At 39.6% G+C, this 20,945-nt stretch overlaps 1 protein-coding gene across 1 annotated transcript; it reads left to right on the top strand.

The window, feature by feature from the left end:
- The first annotated feature begins 18,842 nt into the window (after positions 1-18,842).
- Positions 18,843-19,988, top strand: LOC141771978 (general transcription factor II-I repeat domain-containing protein 2-like). Its single transcript, XM_074642530.1, has one exon. The coding sequence runs from the start codon at positions 18,843-18,845 to the stop codon at positions 19,986-19,988; it is 1,146 nt and encodes a 381-aa protein (XP_074498631.1).
- Positions 19,989-20,945: the final 957 nt, after the last annotated feature.

Genomic DNA, 20,945 nt, shown 5'->3' with positions numbered 1-20,945 from the left:
AAAGCCTTGAAATGCAGTGTAGTTGTTGTACAGTTGTACAAAGTGTGTTGTGGTATTGCATCTCACATTTATATTTTTACCTTACTCTTAAGCTAGTTCAGTGCAGTTTGTCAAAACGTTTTAAATTTTTATCAAAAACGTTGAATTTGCAGCACTTAACCTGCCTTAATGTCCAACTGTAGTGTTTTACAGTATTTAGTAAAACACTTGGATTTATCATTTGACAAACACTCATCAATGTGATCAGATATATTGTGTTAACTTTTGTAAAACTGGAGCAGTGTTTCGCTCCTGTCAAACTCCACCAGGTGATTTCACTGATCAGTTGCTCCTCCTGCACTGATTATTACTGTATGTCTGCACCTGCTCTGACCTCCACAGCTCCTCTACATCAAGCAGACGAGGTCGCAAACGCGAGGTTCAGTCAGCTTCAGACTGTGAGCGTAGAGACGCTGCAGTAAAAACATTCAGCAAAGCTACTCTCTACTCAGGATTATGTAGCATCCATGACCTTGGATGGTCTGTAGTCCAACAAACACATTGTAACCATCATGAACTTGAATAGTTCAACAAGCATGGTTTCCCTGCAAAAAAACTCTTCCAACTGAATATACAAGCAACAACAATCTCAGTGTAGAAGTTAGGCTAAAAATCGCAACGATTAAAATTGGACATTATTTTGGTGACCTGTCCCTTTATTGTACTGTAAAGTTGTGCTGGTTGTGGGGTCTCTGACAGCCTAATTTAAATGCATATTTATGTTTTATTTAAGTGTCTTCCTACCATGCATGCTATGTACTTGTATGCTATTTAACAGCATTAAAGGTTGATTTTCTAACATAAAGGAGGTGATCCCTGACTGGCTGTTTTTAAGAATTTGACTTTGTTTCTCACCAGTACAACGCAAAAATGTGGTGCGGGAAAACGGACAATGCACTTGAAAATGTTCCGCATGACAACTATGCACACTGGTTCCGGTGGCTGGCTAGCCCCATTCCATGACAAACACACATTAGCAAGGGCCTATCAGCTACATTACCATCTTCATTGCATCCCAGCTGCTGGGTGATCTAAAGCCATATATTGGCCTTTTTTGGGGTTGTTGAAGTAGTCGTGTTTGTCGTACATTATTGAGTGTTGAGAAGAGGACAGCCCATTGTCTTTCCGAAACACCAATAGTCTGAAAAATGTCCCATTGGACCAAAAAAAAAGAAGATTTTTCCGACCATTACCCCAAAAACAAACGCCCATTGCTCCGAAAATACACACTCCGTGCAACAAACACAAAGCACATGGATAATAATTATACAGAATGACAGCAATCAGTTGAAACAAAGGATTTCTTTGGTCAAACATATATTTTAGCAAGCGGAAATCTGCTGAAATCGAGGTCCGTCCAAATATGTTTCCCCCCTGCACGAATATTCCACAGGGGCGTGCAAACATTCATAAGAACCCACAAAATCAGTTTGTATAAATTTCAGTGCAAATTTTTCAGACGAAAATCCATGCTTGGGGTGAAACAGCTTTCAAAGTTTGTGGGGGAAGGGGAGTACATTTAGTGTTTTGGTTGGTCAAGACTAATGGCGCCAGTGACATAAACAGAGTCAAACAACAGTGCCCCGAAATGAGCCACTTTTATAAACTATAGCTTTTACTGCACTGAAACCAAGACATGCTCTATTTAATACTGAATCAACAATGCATAGACTGCACACCTGCTACATGGCTGTTTGGCATTTAATGTCAGGGATAAATAGTCTCGCTGTATTTCCCATGTCTGCTTTCATTTATTATTTCTATGTGTGTGTGTGTGTGTGTGTGTGTGTGTGTGTGTGTTTCTTTCTATACATATGAGGGCCAAAACCCAAGACTTGAGTTAGGATTGCTACTTACTTTCTGTGTGCACTCTCCAAAGTGTCATTAGTCAGGAGGACCCATGTGTGCGTGATTGCAGATTTCCAGACCCAGAGTTGGCCCATTACGTTACCCAGTGACTGGGTCTGGCCATGCATGTGATTGGAGAGTAATTGGGCAGTAAACATCTGTGGAAATGTGCAGCAACAATGGCCGCTTGTCGCTTCAGCAAACAGACCATCTCATAAAACCCAAACCTGCAACCGAACGACCCACTAAACGACTTCACACCCTGACAATTACCGCAGCCACATAAACACACAACTGCAGGATGAACGTACGCACATGGTTTGCACACACAGAAGTCAAGACGTGTGTGCATAACGACCCACAAACGCACATAGGTTCACACACACTGCCCTGTTTTAAAGGTCTGAATGCCAATTCAGTCTCCATTGTATAAAAAGAGTTAAAAGAGGCCCCAGTGTTTATGTTGTCCACAGTATGGGTCAAGCCTAAAGAAACAAATTATAACTTTAAAGTTATATTCTAAAATAAGAATTTATGGGTCACAGTCTACTTTTCCCACTGTTTCAAAATTGTTAAGTTATATAGGAAACAGTCTCACAAAGCAAGGCTTATCTCCACCGCACTGTGTCAAAAGGTTATCATTCTGCTATAGGGGGAAAAACACTCTGGCTTGTTTGTATTTCTTAAACCAATCACAATCAAGCACAGGATGCAACAACAGTGCCCTGGCAAAATACGCAGATAGCGGAAGGGGAAGAGAATGCTGTGTGAAATACACGGCCAATGGCGGCTTATACCCAGTCTGCATCAGGTGAGTCAGACTACATTGGAAATGAATGAAATTCTTACACTGGAAAAAGTAATCTCTTTTAAAATCCGGGTAAAGCAAAAATAAATATGTTCTGAGTTTGTCACACCACAGAAACATTTGATTTTAACCTCCAAGCCAAATTTGAATGATTAAAAACATAGCCAGGTATATGCAATTTTTAAAAATTTCAAAATCTTGAAAAAATAAGCAGAATTCGCTGCTCTGAAATGCTGGGGGCGTGTCCACTGAAGGCCCTGAAGCCACACCTTATTCTAGACTTTCAAAATGTTATCGGACTGAATCGATTCCTATAGTGAAACGAGTCATTTTGTGGGGGTTGTGACGCTTAAAACTATTTATTCACAGTTTAACGGTCTAACTCCACAACTTAGTACTACATACTGTAGTTCAGTCTTTTCACATGTTCAGCACTTATTTTCTAACATGTAAAATGGGTTTAGAAATAAATCTCAGATTTTATTTATTTTTTATTTTTTTCAGATTTATTGAAGCTACTGATAAATCAATAAAAGCACACAAAGTAAAACAGACACAAACCAATGGGAGGAGAAACATGCTGAGTGCTTCATGAGGTCTATTACTATGGACACTGGCTTCCAGCCAGTGGAGACAGACAGGTGTTGGAGGTTTGGTTGATTGGACTGCACACCTTCAAACTATCCAGCTCACACAGGTGTGTTGTGTTTCACTTATGAGACTCCTCTTGTGCAAACTGTTTGCCTGCTATGGTGGATCAGTGGTTAGTGTTGAGGCCCTGTTTCATCCCAACCACAGCCAACTGTCTTTTTGGTTGATAAAAATGCTCCTGCTATCATCCCGGCAAGTGAAGTTAGAAACATCTGAAATGTATTTAATGGCCATCTTTCAGTTCAGACTCTTTTCCTCCATATGCCACCGTGTTATTACCGCGTTGCCACTACATTATTACCGCGTTGCCACTACGTTATTACCGCGTTGCCAGCACGCGCTATAACCGCTTTGCCACCAAGTCGGGGGTGGGGGTCCAGTTGGTCTGGGGAGTGATCATCGGGTGGTATGGGGACCTGGGATGGAGCATGGGGGTGGGTGGAGCGAGTGGGAGCGAGAGAGGCCAAGGTGCTGTTTTTGATTGTGCGTAGGAAGCGTTTTGAATATCCTCTCTGCCCAAGGCTATTGAAAAGTGTGGTGGTGGATTGTGGAAGTCTGAGGGTTTGGATGAAATGCGATGGAACCGGATTATTTGCGATTTGATGATGCCTTTGAATGTATGTTTGGGGTGGTAACTGGATTTATGGAGTATAGTGCGTGGGTGTCTGTGGCTTTAAAGTAAACTGTGTTGAATTGTGTGGCTGAAAAAAGACTGTTGTATCCAGAAAGTTGACCTGTTGTGTGTCTATGGTGTACTTAACTTTGATAGATGGATGGTGGTTGTTGAGGGTGTTGATGAAACCTGGGAAGAGTGCTGGGTCTTGTGTCCAAATGCCAAATATGTCGTCAAGATAACAGAGGTATGTTAAGGGTTTGTGGGTGCACTTGGCCAGGGCTTCTCGCTCCCACTCGCTCATGTATATGTTTGCATATGAAGGAGCGAATCGCTGACCCATTGGTGGAGGATATTGTAAATTTTATGACAAATGTTCATTTTTGGAAACTTCCTTGTATTTTTAGTGACCTCTTGACCTTTAGGAGCAGCAATAAGCACTTTTATTCTGTAAGATATTTACCAATACACTACAGGTAATACAGAAGTGCAGGTCATATTTCAAGACTGGAATCGTTTCATGTTATATTATCCAGTGTTTTATTTGCCACCTCATTTTTGATACCACATCACTAAACCCCATCAGAACACTGAACATACTGTGTTCAGACTCATTCTTACATCAATACAAAGAGACACATCACATGCATTAGTACCAACTGTATAGACGCATATATCTTCAGTGTTTATGAGGAGTACTTAAACAACCACAGCTAACACAGCCTCCAGCTGGCAGGCACAGAATACAGAGCTATCTCACAATCCTCCACTCTGTGAAATGTTTTATATACACACACAAACGCATGTGTACAACCACAGACACATACAAAAAAAAAACGTGTGCACAGAATTACTTCTAACCAATTTATAGACAAACACACCCTACAGTTAAGTTGCTTTTCCTTGTGCACTCAGTACAAACTTTACGTTTAAGAATCTGGATGATAAAACACTTATTCATAAAGCCCAAGATCACGGATCTGTGTAAATAATTTAAATAATAATGTAACGCACTTTTGATGGATTACATTGAAGTTGCTTCAGAGATTGATTGGAGCCCAGTTTGGGTTAAGAGGGGGTTTCCTTTCTGCAATACTGAGGTTCCCTCTAAGGATATTTCACTTTTTAAAAAGAAATATTCATCACCACTATAATTGTCTGCGGAAAAAAAACATGAATTCCCTCAAGTAGAGTTTTCTCTTAATGGTGGACTGTCTTGTTTGAAATATGAGCATTGACCCCTGAAATATCGGCAAAAGCTGCTGACAATTTATCACCGCTGCGCTTTGATAAGAGGTTTGATAAAGTGTTGCTGGTGTAATATTAATATATATGAGAAATTGCTCAATATACTTTGCAACACAGCACACAGTTGAGTTGATTACTCAATGCGTATCAGAGATATTTCAGTCTTCCTTGGCTTATTACAGCTGGACAGCAAACCCATTATTTCTACACAGAAGAATGTGACATGTGATATGAAACAAAACCACAACTGCATTATGGTCATAAATATACGTTTGAGATGTTGGTTTGGGACTAGAAAGATTGGATCCTCTGCTTCTTACAGATTGTGGTCTTCCACATGATACATCATAACACAGTGATTTATGGATAATATGTTACAGGCTAAATTACTTATTGCTGCACTTTGATGTAGTACTTCTTTTGGGATTTCACCTCTTGGGGAACATCTAGTTTTCAGGAGGTTAAAGAGGTTAATAAAACTGCATTAGCCTACAAGGAGTAACGACACACTGGAATCACAGCTCCCTTTGATTTTATTAGAAACATTTGAACCGACTATAGGTCTTCCTCGGGCTGGTCAAGGCTATTAAATGACGCCTGGGACACGGTCTTTGACCACATGGGAGCTATGGGGGATGACACATGCACAGTGTAACTAGAGCTGCGATGTAGGAGTAAATGCCCTAGAAATGAAGGATGGTGTCCACTCAGGTGCTTTTTAGGTATGCTCGGCCTGACAAAACTTTTTTGGGGTACGCTCAAATGGATGGTGGCCGATATACACCAGAACATTTTCAAATAGAAAGCATTTGTTTATGGTCTTTTATTAAAGATCTTTTCAATAATTGCAGTAATTCTCACCCATAAAGCAGGCTAATACGCCTATTTCAGACGGAATTCTCCTCCCCTTCCGCCATCTATTTTCAAGGGCACCGTCGCTGCATCCTGGGCTTAGTGCCGCCCAAGATGATTGTTAATCCAGAGTGGGGTTTTTTCCCCTTAGTGTGGAATTATAATGGGCTCAGCCAGACCTTTCTCCATCGCTGGTACAGCACTAAAACAAAGTGTGGAGATAGGTCTGGCTATGCAAGACTATCCTCAGGCAAATGAAGCAAACGTACGTACATCCCATTCTTATGAATGTGATATATCAGGAACCTCTTTGGCACAAACATCCACTTGGGCTCAAGGATGAACTGATTTTGGAGGTCAAAGGTCACTGTGACCTCACAAAACACATTATGGGGCTATAGCCTAATTCAAGAATTCATATGCCAACAATTGCTGACCTAATAGGATCAAATTAAGTGATGACATTTTGGACAGACATGGATCAAAGCTGCAACTTCACTTGTTGGCGGAGGCATACAACCGCCAGGTGGTAATTCTAGTTTTGTGCATGTGCACATGTTTACTCTAATTTATGTTCAGATTTAACAGAATACAGCTTGTCTCCAGACTGAATCCAGAATAAACTTGGCTGACTGATCTACTTGTTTGGACTTTAAAGGAAAGACCAAGCCCTACTAAGGCTATACATCCAGGTCTTATTTGAAACGTTAATGCACTTTCCTCTTGTGGCTGTCTAAACTGGAAGAAACCATAAAGAAACACACTTGAACTGTTTACAGTCGCATGTAAACACAGCCAAAATAAGTCTCATTTATGGGTTTAATGGTATTAAATGAGTCTTAAATACATACATTAAATACACAAATTAGATACATAATGGCCTGAACTGAATGGACTTAAATTACTTTAATGATGCCGTATTCATTGTTTAGCAGTGAGTGGGACTCTTGCCAAAAAAAAAGCCTGATAAGAGAAAAGAGAAATTGTTTATAGAATAATACTTGACAGCAATAGTAAAACCATATAATGGTGTTTAATATCCACTGAAAAAACAGTTGCTGAAAGCTGGATTTTCCCAGGATAATAAACCCCTTTTGAACGTTGTAAAAGTGACAAAACATGCAATTCCAAGTGTTGCATGTATATATTAACTCAGCAGTGGTTCACCCTGCTTCTTTTCGCCTCCGCCGTCTCCTCTGCTTAGACCAAAAATATGTTGCGTTCCTGTCTCTGTTGCGTTCCCAAGACACATGAGGCCCCAGTCCGGTGTCCAAGTGTCAGTTTAAATGCATTCAAATACGTTTTACATTCAAAGTTGTGGGACAAAGCAGCTTTATAACCTCTGATTTAGCTTTATTATAGCACCTCACAGCAGTGTTATTGCCTTTTCCCAGTCGGCCCGTTGACCTCCGGTGGTCTACTTTATTTCTGGTCGACTACAAACAAGTTTCCTCTTGTGCAGCTTTTTTTTTTTTTTGTTCTGGTTGTGATCGTATACCCACTGGAGCAGTCTGTTGAACTCATTGATCCTGATTGGAGGCATGAGGTTTTCCTTTTATGCCTGTGTGCTGGAAAGAATCAGTCTCACACTGACTGACTGCAGACCATGCCTTGTCTTGTAGAGTTAGGATTTCCACAACATGTGTTTTAATTTTTTCACATGGATTGTATTTTAGCTGCTCAGTTTTTGGCATGTGATATGACAATTGTCAGTTTTGTTTCACCTATTAGCTTTGTCTCTAAAATCTGGCAATCTACAGTACTTCTGATGTGTTTTAAGTCAAATTCTGTCAAAGATTGGGACAGAAAATGGATACTTACACTCAAGATTCAATTCAAAACCTCCCTGGACATTTTGTCTTCTTGTTTACTGGTAATTATTGTTAGTTGTAATGTTCAGCATTTCCATATTAATTAATGTACTGCTGCTCTCAAAGCAGTGATTGATAAGAAAGTGCTTCAGGAAATCTTTAACATTTGCTGTTTTAAATATTCCAGCATCCACATTGACGGACATGATTTAACTGATCCTTTCTTCATTTTCTTTGTTGTAGATTGCCACTTCCTCAAACTATCAATAAAACAATTTTGAATTGATCTAATAGATCAGGGAAAGACCGTGGGGAACATGATGTACAGTTAAATTAAAGGGCAATGTTTCTACATGAAGTGTTTTCATGTCAAACACTGATGTAATAACAATGTGTCTGAGAAGTTTGACATCTGAAAATCACATGTAAGGCTGAACTGGATGACATTATTTCATTCTGTCTATGCCCCTGAATCATATTTTCCCCTGCGATTGCCTAAATGTTTGTGTGTTGGTAGGAACAGGGGATTTCCAAGGCATCCATCAACGGTCTCAGAAGCTTTTTGTTTCATTTTTGCTTGCTGATCTTCAGTTCATTCTTTAATTCATATATCTCTTTTTTTTTTCATTTTGATTAGACCTTATTAAGAGTCATGAGTTTTTCTTGATACAACTTGAAACAAACTACGAAAAATATAAGCAGATTGAATTAAATTATCTGAAAGTTTCCAAACCGACTTTCACATAGCACAGATGTCAGACTTTTGGTGTTCTGTCTACAAAAGCATGGTGACACGTTATACTTACAAAATGTCATATGGGCTGGGCTGCACACAATGTTACTTTACAGTAACCTCCCAAAGAGAAAAATGTTTTCACTTTACATACAAAGAGAAAGAATAAAGGGTAATGAATAATAAAAGTGCAGCATATAGCATATATATTTCATCACTAAATCATCACTATTTACTGTAAATTGATAACCAAGAACATTTGAAGCCTACCATCATCTAAACTCTTTAAAATCTGCAAAAAAACAAATTACAGCACAAACAAAAACATACTCTGCCGCTTTTTCAACACGAACGCAACTAAAAGTGTCAGAGTTTATTAGTGGACAAGTAAGGAGTGTTAAACAGATGGAAAAATGATCCCCAAGTTGTTTACCATCGAATTATACCAAAGCAAAAATGTTTGACTCCACATGCAAACATTGTTTTTCGTTCAGGGGTTTGTAGCAGATGTGGTCCAGATATTCTAAGCACTAAAAAACCCTATGGTTAAGATGACTAATAGCATCTATATGTGTTTATGGTAATTATACCAAGGCATATGTATTTTCACAATAATAAATTGATGCTTAAAAATGCTATATATACTGTAGCACCAGTGTGAGAAACAAATGAGGACGAGCACAGGGAGGGAGGAGCAAGAAAAGAGGATAGAAATACTGAAATGGTGGATGATGGTAAAGTGAGAGGTGAGCATTGGTACGGGAGGTAAATAAAGGAGAAGGAGATGAAGGAAAGAGGAGAAGAGGGAGAAGGAAAGGAGGAGTAATGGGAGATAAAAACCTTTAATAGAGATGTAGACGGAACGTGGTGATAAACGGAGAGAAAGGGGAAGTTGAAGGGAAATGAAGCTTGAGATGCAGGGACGCCTCATGGGGGAGAGAAGGAGAGTTCGGTCATTAATCTCTCTGTTCGGTCCAACTCATCCTCTGGGAGAACAAAATGAACAATTTCTCGGTGTGTCACAACCTGTTAAGGCATGTATTCCAGTCTCAATAATACAACTCATTACTCATTAGACAGATAGTGTCATTACACCACGATCTCACAGGACCCACGGTCACATGCTCAAGCTCAAACATTATACGACCCACTTTAAGAAAGACTTTATTATATTATTTATCTTTCAGTATTCAGACCGGCGTCATTCATCACTCGCTGACCCCTTGATGTTCCACAACAACCACAGAAACCTCACTCTCCTTCATGTTGAAGGTCTGAATGTGCTTCGTCTTCCAGGCCTCTTTCACACAAACCACAGAAGAATTCCTCGCTGCAGCTTGAAATGAGGCTTAATTCAAATTGTGTGGATTTTTTTTTTTAAATCCATCATGATTTATCCAATTTTTTCATACTCTTCAGAGGAGGCAAACTATCTGTTGATGTGTTTACAAGAGAGTCCCATAAAAATAAAGGATTTCAAGATTTTCTCAGAGTTCATTCCAGAAAAATAGTCTAGCTTTGTTCCAAAGTCACTAAAACATGTCCTACATGAAGGAGAAATGTTAACAGAAAGGTGGAAAGAAATACTTGGTTCCTGAAAAACACACTATTGAATGATTTTCTACTTGGTAATTAATGTACTTCAGTAAAATTGTCAACTTAATCCCAAGTGATGGTGCAGAAAATGGGAAAACACTCTAAATTTTACATGAAAAACAATATATTGATATCAACTTCCCTCATCTAATAAGATTAATCTGTCAACAGTTGTTCCCAAATGTTAACTTCTATTAGAACTGATGAATAACAAACATAAATTGCCTCTCAATCTATCCTTACAGCAACATACTTTCGATCGAATGCTTCCCCTCAATTCAAAAACATTTCCATTAATGGAAGTAGACTGATGAACTTTTAATGAAAGAAAAATGTATCTTAGCAGGCAAAATGTTTCCTGTTTTGACAGACTTTTGTATCTCTAAAGTTGCAACAGCTTCACAGTGACAACAAAATCTCCATTATGATACATGATTTGTACATAAAATCCAACCACAAAGCCAGGCGCTCAACTGTTTTGCATTGTTGAGCTCTCTTGAGGTTTCTTATTTACGACCACAAGAAATGATCTTAGTCATAATATATAGAGACAGCGTTCCATAGTAATCAGACTTGGTATGCACTTTTCTAGTACTTTAAATATTAATATAGACTTCTCAATATATAAATATGCCATTACAATAAGACCTAATTTACATACATAAAATGATTTCATTAAGTATGAACATTCATATCTACATTTGCATTCTAAAAAGTTAGCCATAACAGTATATGTATAGGCCTATAATGTAACACAATACTTTGTATGTTGTATACTATTATATCGTAGTAGAAACCTGCAGACATCTGTCGTAATAGAAGTGCAACAGTTGATCTCAACCTTGTTTTATAGAGCAAATACAAAAGTGGCACTTCCATTTTAACATGTATTTACCGTCCTGATCATGACCTGTCACAAGACTAAGAAGTCAAGTCTGATTTACTTTTTGTTGGCTTACATTCATGGTGAACTCAGAAATGGGAAAGGGAAGAAAGTTTTTTTTTTTCCATAAATCCTTTTGTTGTTTTCTTTCTTTAATCTGGTAACGCAAAAACCTCAATGAACCTCTCTTGGCTGTAAATCATCAAACTGAAAGAAAGGACTCCAGGTCTTAAATCTTTTCCCAAACCCTTTGGGCTGACTCAAAGTGAAACTGTTATCATTCTTTTAGGATATAGTCACTCATTTCCTTGAAAATCCTTCTTTTCTTTCACAGCTGTTCATGATTGCAGGTTGTCGATGATTGCAGGTGTTTAGTAAATGTAGTGGAGCAACCATGTAGCTTTCAAATGCAGTGGATGAACACTGTTAACACCCCTCAGATGGAAAGAAGCCCAGGTAAACTTCTTGAAAAATCAGAGCCATTTTTGCTTTTACGACTTCATTATAAGACATTACTGTATACACATAGTATATACTGTACAGTACCAGTTTCATTCCAAGTTCACTCAGGCTCAGGTTGCCAAAATTAAAGAACACGCTTTAGATTAAACAGAAAGGTCTGGAGGTCATTGATAGTAGACTGTAATCTGAAGAAGGTTTGTGGTCGGGTTGATGACATACAAGATCGTATCATCAGCATAAATAATACTTATTGCCCAATTTAGCACTGTAGTGCCCATTTTTATGTAATGGCAGGGGCCTAATACTGACCCTTTAGGGACACCTTTATAAAGCATTTGGGGACTTGACTGGAAACATTTGGCAATAACAGTTTGAACGTTACCAGAGAGATGTGATTTGAACCAGCTGTAAGCAGAATCATCCAAACTCACTGAAAGCAACTTATTTAACAAAATGTTGTTGTCAACAGTATCAAAAGCCTTGTAAAGATCTACAAAGAGTGCAGCACAGTGTTGCTTCTTATCAACAATGTTATTCACAACAGCAGTTATTGTACAATGGCCAAGTCTAAAGCCTGACTGTGTTGAGGCTGAAGGATGTTATCATCCTCAAGGAAGCCACGTAGTTAAGTAGTTGTGCTAGAATGAGGACGCTGGCTATCATATGCTGTACAGATTGTAAAGCCCCTTACGACTGTGTAAATAAAATTGACATATCAATATTATATATGTACCTATGTAACTGGTTCCTTTATAATGGAGAAAATAAGAAGCAAACATTAAGAGATCTGTGCTTGTCCCACTTAATTAAAGTTACTGTGAGGAACTTTTTATCGGATGTGAAACTGTCTTAATGTAATACTGATACCTCTATATGACCTACCTCTAACGAGACCATTAGCGAGAATATTTGCCATTTCTATATAGTCTTAATGTTTGTCGTCAGTGCCACCGGGTCACAAAATTAGACAAAATCATGTACGATCACCAGAAACTCCTTCAGCTCAGACTCCAGTGGGGCCCTCCGGCAGCAACAAGCCCACTGTGGCCAGACCCAGATCCGCCTTTGCTGCCGCCTTTGACCGCGGTCGGAGCTCTAGCGGAAGGTGGAGAGCTCCACAACCAGCAGCAGTGGCTCCTCCTCCAGCCAGGAGCAGAGCTTCTCCTCGCTGCTCCGCCGGTCCCCGCTGGGAGACAACACTGACACCACGCTGCTGGAGGCCCAGGCTGTATAGCAGGGCCCCCTGGAGGGAAAGGATTCACAGGAGAACCAGAACCGGGACTGCTCGGGTGTCAGACTGTCAGACCCTGCTGCAGTAAAATGAAAGGTTTTCAAAAACGACTCTGGTGCTCGGAAATACTACCGCTTTTGTCCACAGGGACCGCCAAAATCAACACAAAATTGAAGTTCCTGTAGTAGCTTTAACGGTTACCAACTTTAAACTTGATATGAACTTTCTCTCTAGTTGCTTTTGCTTGTAAAATCACATACACTAGAGGACATATTGAGGTTTGTAGGTTGATGCTTTAAAGCAATACAGATGGTTGTTGTTAACTATTATTTATATAGCGATGACTCACCACTGGCGTCAGCTCATTTGCACTTGCGTCTACCTCCAGACAATCCACTTGCTGTTGCTCTGTTGTCATCGTAAATAGAACGCAGCCTGTCATCAGGAACCGCCACTGATGATGTTTTGGCCTGTAATTTCCTGGCATTAGCGAGATCCTTTTCAACAAATACAAGAGCATTATTTAAGCCGTACGCAGATGTTTGTTTCAAGGCAGAGGAGAACATGTGTTTTCATGCTGAAGGAGTCATCCTTTAGGTATTAGGAACTGATGGAGAGAGAGACAAAGAGGTGCTGTTTTTACCCACAGCGGAATAAACAACTGAGAGGAGGACAAAACACCTGGTTTAGAGGTGGAAGTAAACCATACACCAACGCACAATTACATGCTAAAAGTCGGGTAAATAACTTGCATACCACCGGTTGTTTATCATCACATACACTTATGGTTCACTTCCTTTTCCTGTTTAGAAGCAAGCTGGATTTGATCCTTTTCCAGATTGCCTTGATTATGTCAGAGGTAATGGCCTGTGTGTGTGTATGTGTGTATGTATGTGTGTGTGCGCGTGTGTATGTATGTGTGTGTGTGTGATCGCTGCAACAGCTGTACTGGGTAACAGAGCAGGCACCTCTGGAACAACCCACCTGAGACCAAACCTTTTCATACACTCTTGCCAATATAACTTATGTTGTAAAAATGTCTCCCTCTCATATACAATTCAATGAATCTTTAATGACATTTTAATCAACAACATGTTGCCAAAGCATATACATAAAATACGCAGAAAAAGAGGAAACAAAACCAACTGAAATATGACTGAAATAAGAAGAAACAACAACTTGAGTTAATTGGGTATGTCTTTCACATAGTTTGTTTACCAAACTTCTGTCTTTCCTCTCATCTTATTCCATCCCGTTGCCTCTTGTGCCGTTTCTATTACACACATATTGATTCAATCAACTTATTATTCTCCCCTCTCTCTCTTTCTCTCTGCAGACACACACACACGCACACACACACACACACACACACACAACACATGCCGCTGCAGTGAAGAAGTATCTTTATATTCCAGTGAAGTGAATGATTAGACCTACTGTGTGTTTATTAAAGATTAACCTTCACTTACTTTGTGTAAAGAGGGTTAATTGATTCTCCAGGTAAGAGGGGAGAGGAGGGTGTGTGTGCGTGTGTGTGTGCGTGTCTGTGTGTCACAGGAAGTATCCTGTGGTCACTCAGCTACTTCCTTCCTAAAGGTGTGGTCACACCTTGCAGGAAGTCAGGCTCACATGTGGTCTGGCTGAGGCATTGTCAACAGATGGCCCACCTTCCTACTATACCTCTGTGTGTTGCTATTATTATTTGTTGACTTACGCAGCTCATTGTTACTGGAGCTTTTTTACATGAACTTTACTGAATATAATCTTTATTTTATATCCAGATCAAGAGCTGCAAGCTCTCCACAACTTTGTTTTACGACTTGTGAGATGCAAGTACGAGCATCGTATCTGTTTTATTGGCCTAATAAAGAAAAGGGTATAAAAACAGTTGAAGTTCTGGTACAGATTACTATCTACTCGCTTTGTTGCTTCTGTTCCTGCTCGGTTTCATATACAGTGTCTGTACTTCACACTGAGCAGTTTATGTATACATCCTGTGCATGTGTATGTGTATATTTAAGTCTGCAAATCATCCCGTCATTCGTTCAAAAAATCTCTTGATTGCGGTAGGTTTTGTTAATTGATGTTCATAATCTTTTGCACTTTTTGGAATATTGGATTAAAATCAAATTATTTTGTTTTGCTTTTAGAGCCATGCTAGCTGCAACCATGACTATGATCTTTTCCCGAACCTTAACCAGATAGTTTTAGTTGCTTAACCATCCACTTAACCATAAGGGTGGCACAAAACACTCATATGAGTAATTTTTGGAACCGATTTGGGCAGCACTGACGAACACCCTATAGTATTTTGTCATTAGCTATGAGGTATGAACTTAACTTCTCTGTGTGAAGAGGTGATTAAATGAGGTGTGATTCAGGGACACAGCAGCCACTTCACTTGCACAGATGATTAAATAACCAGATTTTGCTCAGGAGACACTTCACTTTGGCAGAGACCATGTATATTACTAATCCACGTACCTTTTATTGAACAGAGCTCAATAACAGTCGGATATTCACGTCTCTACTTGCCGACACCTGACATAACAGAGACAGGGAGGCACTGCCAATTAATTACACTCTCTTTGTCTTTGAAGTACAACGCTATAGAAACTCTAATGAAATGTCTTGGCTGGTGGTAATTGGAGATCTTTTAAGGTATGTTTATGTCTGAGTGGGATAAACTATCCCATACAGTTGACTAACTGTCTCAGCACTTCAGGTCAAATAAGCCTTTAAACCCTTTTCTTCAAATATTTGTATCATTAAAGATGTCAAGTTCGTTCTCTCTTTCTTTACTTTACTGTTGTTGTTTTTTTCTTTTCTTACTATTTATCCTCTATAGAAACAATTTGCTGGGGGAGTGTTTGGGTTTTCAAGCTGCTGGGTTTCCATCACCGCAAATCAAGCTGTGGTCAAAAGTCTGAAGTGCGTGTGAATGTGTGTGTGTGTGTGTGTGTGTGTGTGCGTGCGTGTGTGTGTGTGTGTGTGCGTGTGTGTGTGTGTGTGAGTTTGTGTGTGACTAGTTAGTGGGAGCCCTGTCTCCTTTGTATCAACAGGCTTTCTGACTTGCTGAGGCTAATCACCGCGGTAATTACTGTTAATTAGGCTCATTAATCATTAGAGCTGTCAGTCTGTTTCACTGCCTGGTGGAGAGCTGGAGGGTGTATGTGTTGTATTGGTGGGTAAAAGACAAGGTGATGGGGTTAATCTATAGTTTAAAATACACTATTTTGTTTTAAAAGTGTAAAAAAGACTACTTATTGAAGGCTGTCCCATGCATGGCTCAGCATTATATAATATTTCACCACGTCACTTTTACTAAGTCAGAAAATAAAACCAGACATAAGCATGTCATGCAACCAGAAACAACTTATCAACAAAAATATTCATCAGATTTGTGTCTGCATTGTATAAAAGCAGGGTGAATTGATATTAAAACAAAAACTGCTATGAGAATAACAAAGTTTGCCCTTTTTTTTTTACATATTGTACAAAAAAGAAGCCTTGAACCCAACATTTTCACATAAATGAGGCACATTAGGACAGATCAGAAGCAGGATTATGGATATTTCAAACCATCCAGCCATATCAAATCCATTAGCAAATAAGATGATGATGACATTTATTGATATATTTATATATCCTTTAGGTCCGGGTTCCGTCAGTACACAGAAATGCCCAATACGTGATGTTTATGTTATTGAAAGAGTCGGTTAAATCACTGTGTGTAGTTGTGTAACTGTACAGAGTCGCTTGAATGAAATAGTTTGGTTTGAAAGCAGCTTTAATGTGACTTTATTTCTCCGACATGTAACACAAGAAGTCGACTGGAGGAATATAATCCCTCCGTTTATTCAGAGATGATCTACATACGCTACATCTCAATGAGTTAAATCACTTTCATGGGAGCAGTTATGTATTCCAATGGTTCATTGAAACCGTTTTACATTCACCATATGACGTGTTTATTGTATGAGACAGTGATGCAATCACGGGGATACACATTCTCCTGTTTCTCATTTAAAACCCAACGTAAACAATCCGGCATGTAGTGGAAGAATAGTGTTTATTCATTCAGCAAATGCAGTTGAAGCCTCTGTGCAGCTCTGACTCTAAACATGCTCTCATGTTATATTGAACTAGTGGGTGATGAAGGGTCACGATGTCAATTCAGAATCTCTGCTGGATATCATCGCTTCCTTTCTGCATCATTTACTGACGCTGTCATGCCATAACAATAATCTTATTTTGAAGTAAACTTTTATTGGAGGTTTTATTTAGAAAAGAGAAGAAGAATACAATATCATCATGTTGTAGCAGTTCAAAATAAATTGAGCTAAGGTTTTTTTGTTGTTGTTGTATTTTCGTAAATACAGAAGGAATGTTAATCTTAATTATGAACAATTATAATAAACTAAACCGTGGATTCGTTCCTGGTGGTGGAAGTGGCAGTCTTTAGATGTGTCCGTCAACAAGAGTTACTTTGTGAGAGCAGGTGTTTTAAATTAAGTTGATGAAATCTTGTCTCTAGAAGCCCCTCGCCTTCCCCTTTAAAACAGGAGTGAGTTGACTGTCCAGCTGTCATTCCCAAACTTCCCCCTCACCTTGAGCAGAAACACGGCCAAAGCTCTGAGATTAGCTCATCAGAAATTACTCTACAAGGTGGTGTGCCATTCCCTTTTTGTCTATCTCACGTCTTGGGTGTGTTGTGGTCACTGCACATGCTCAGCAAGCATTTATCATAGTGACCACGCGCTACCTGTGTGAGTTGTTGTTTGTTGTGTGTGATTATTTTTTCCCCTTTGCTCAGTGAATTCTGGCCATTCCCCATACCTGCCCACATGCTACCTTATCATTTTCTACCTCAGTTTACTTGAGATTTTATTTGTTCATTTAAATAAGAGAGGCATTTGTTTGTTAAAGTTGAAGAAGCCTTTGTTAATTAAGAGTTAAGAGGCATTTATTTATTAAAACTGAGGATTTTCTTTCCATTAAATTTTTTTTCAATTACATACGGATTGAGTTAATTTGATTTGTTTTGTGTGGTTGGAAAAAAAGCCAATCACCCCTTCCTGGCTATGATCATATCTCCAGTACCGCCACATTGTAATATGTGTAGACTCTTTTGTGGCATTGTGATAATTTTCAAAAGCTTTGGTGTAGAGCAGGGGTGTCCAAACTACGGCCCGCGGGCCAACTGCGGCCCGTGGTCCACTTTTAATTGGCCCGCAGCAAATTCTAAAACTATAATGGAATGTGGCCCACACATGAAACTTGCACTTGAGTGTATTGTAGTTCTTAGTTTTACCACGAGATGGAGCTACTGCCTTCAACAAGGCAGATTCTCTGCAAAACACAATTAATCAAAGAAAAAGTTTGCCACGGATGACCAAAAATGGCAGAACCAAAGAAACGCAAGATAGCAAGTGAGTGCAGAAAATTTCAGACACGGTGGGAAAATGAATATTTTTTCATAGAGGTCAAGGGGAAGTGTGTCTGTTTGATTTGCAATGAAACTGTTGCAGTGATGAAAGAGTATAATGTACGAAGACACTACGAAACCAAACATCAGACCTACACGTCCTACACTGGTGTTGAGCGAGAAGAGAAAGTAAAGCTAATGGCAGCTAGCCTGCTAGCTCAACAACAGTATTTTTTCCGTGCTAACAAAACACAAGAAAATGCTACAATAGCTAGCTACGAAGTAGCTCAACTCATAGCGCGACACGGGAAACCTTTCTCAGATGGGGACTTCATAAAACAGTGCCTCACTAAAGTCGCAGGAATAATGTGCCCGGAAAAGATGCATGAATTCAACAGCGTGAGCATGTCCAGAAACACAGTTGTGCGGCGAATCGAAGACTTGTCAGCTAACTTAAAGCATCAAGTGTCACATAAAGCTTGTGCTTTTGATTTTTACTCGATTGCATGTGATGAGAGCACAGATGCCACAGACACCGCACAGCTGTTAATTTTTTTGCGTGGAGTTGACGATAACTTTTGCATTACGGAGGAGCTGCTTGATCTCAAGGGTCTCAAGGGCACAACAACGGGTAAGGACATGTTTGAAGCTGTGTCAGATGCAATTGACAAGATGGGACTTAAATGGGACAAGCTGTGTGGAGTTACAACCGATGGGGCTCCAGCTATGACGGGCGAGCGCAAAGGAATGGCCTCTATGGTGTGTGCCAAGGTGCGAGAGAGTGGAGGTGAGGCTGTTAAAATGCACTGTATCATCCACCAAGAAGCCCTCTGTGCCAAGACAGTCCAGCTTGGCGATGTGATGAACACAGTTGTGAAAACTGTCAACATAATTCGAGCACGAGGGCTCCATCACAGGGAATTTCAAGCTTTCCTATCTGATGTTGATGCTGAATACGGGGACCTACTTTATCATTCTGAAGTGCGCTGGCTCAGTCGCGGCTCCGTGCTGCAGCGGTTTTATTCCCTGAGATCAGAAATTGATCAGTTTTTGAAAGAGAAGGACCGACCTCTTCATGAACTGAGTGACCCTCTATGGTTGGCAGACCTGGCATTTCTAGTTGATCTTACTGGTCATCTCAACACACTGAACAAGAGCCTGCAAGGCAAAGACCAGCTTGTGCCACAACTTTACGCACACATGAAAGCATTCTGTGTGAAGCTTCGTCTCTTTGAGACACAGCTACGTAACTTCAATGTTGCGCACTTCCCCACGCTGTCCGAAGTCAAAGTTGCTTTTCCAGAGGTCAACCTTTCTGCTAAAAAGGGAAAATATGTGTCTGTCATCACATCTCTCATGACAGAATTCAGTCAGCGCTTCCAAGATTTTTCTGCCATTGAGAAAGAAATCAAGCTGTTCTCGACTCCCTTCCTGATGGATGCGGAAGAAGTCGAAGAGAGTCTGCAATTAGAGCTCATCGAAATGCAGTGTGATGATTCTCTGAAGAATCAGCATCAGCTTCTCCCCCTACCCGACTTCTACCGGAGCTTGGAAGAGGCCAAGTTTCCTCTGATGCGACGCCACGCAAAACGAATGATGAGTCTGTTCGGCTCAACATACATATGTGAGCAAACATTTTCTCTGTTAACTCTGAACAAAAGCAGACTGAGAACCAAAATGACCGACAGCCATCTCTGTGATGTCCTCCGCATCTCAACCACCAAACTTACTCCCGACCTGCCAGCCATCCTTCAGTCCAAAGCGCAGCATCACTGCTCCCACTAAGTGCAGTGCTGTTCCCATTATAGGTGAGTTAAAATATATTACACAGTATTCATGTGTTCACTAGCCTAATTACTTAATAAATTCAGTCAATTAAAGTTGATAACATTTCATCAAAAACGTTAGTTGATTTGTTAACAACCCCAATAACTTATTATTAATATACCCATCCCCTTTTCCCCTTATTGTCCCCCTGTATACAGGGCTGTGAAAGGGGATCACCATCCTGACTAAGAAGCAATCTCAGGCTGCTGTTTTGAGAATGAGCTGCCAACCCTTTTTGTAACAAAATAAATGAAAACACATTAATGGAAAGTTCTGATGTAGGATTTTTTTTTCTTTAAGCATATTCAAATATCAAGCATAATTTACCTCATTTGATTAATTTTGTTAATTTTAAAACCCTAGAGGTGAGGGGATATACCTCACCTCTAGTGAGTGGCCCAGCCTTTCGTATATTTTTCTGTATGTGGCCCTCAGTGAAAAAAGTTTGGACATCCCTGGTGTAGAGTTATAGAATTGTATTCCATGGTAGTTGAGATGATGACCAAGCTATATCAAAGTTTTTAGAGGACTTCTAATTAATTCTAATTATCTGTTTTCCAAAAAATATTTTTTTTTCTTTTTAAAGAGCAGAAAAAAACTTCTGTATCTTAAAGTGCGTGTTGTGCCAGTTGGATCTTACTACATCTAGAAAAAGTGTAATTTATAAAACTACAGTTTACTAAGTTACCCACTCTAAAGGGGTTAAAGAGTTAAGATGTTTACTTGTAGCAGAGAAGCTTTTTATTTGTCAGTGTTCACTCTATTAGACAGTAAACTTTATTTAACATGAAAGACATAAAAAAAACTCACAAGGACACATGTAATTCGGCGAGGGAAAAAACAAGAATACAAAAAAGAAGAACTTTCATGGCAAACCTAATTCTTTCAAGGTGGAAAGCACCATTTCAGATAATG

This window comes from Sebastes fasciatus, chromosome 8 (genome assembly GCF_043250625.1).
Source record: "Sebastes fasciatus isolate fSebFas1 chromosome 8, fSebFas1.pri, whole genome shotgun sequence".
In the NCBI taxonomy this organism is placed as follows: domain Eukaryota; kingdom Metazoa; phylum Chordata; class Actinopteri; order Perciformes; family Sebastidae; genus Sebastes; species Sebastes fasciatus.
The sequence above is the reverse complement of the archived record's forward strand: the minus strand, read 5'-3'. Positions and strand labels throughout refer to the sequence as shown.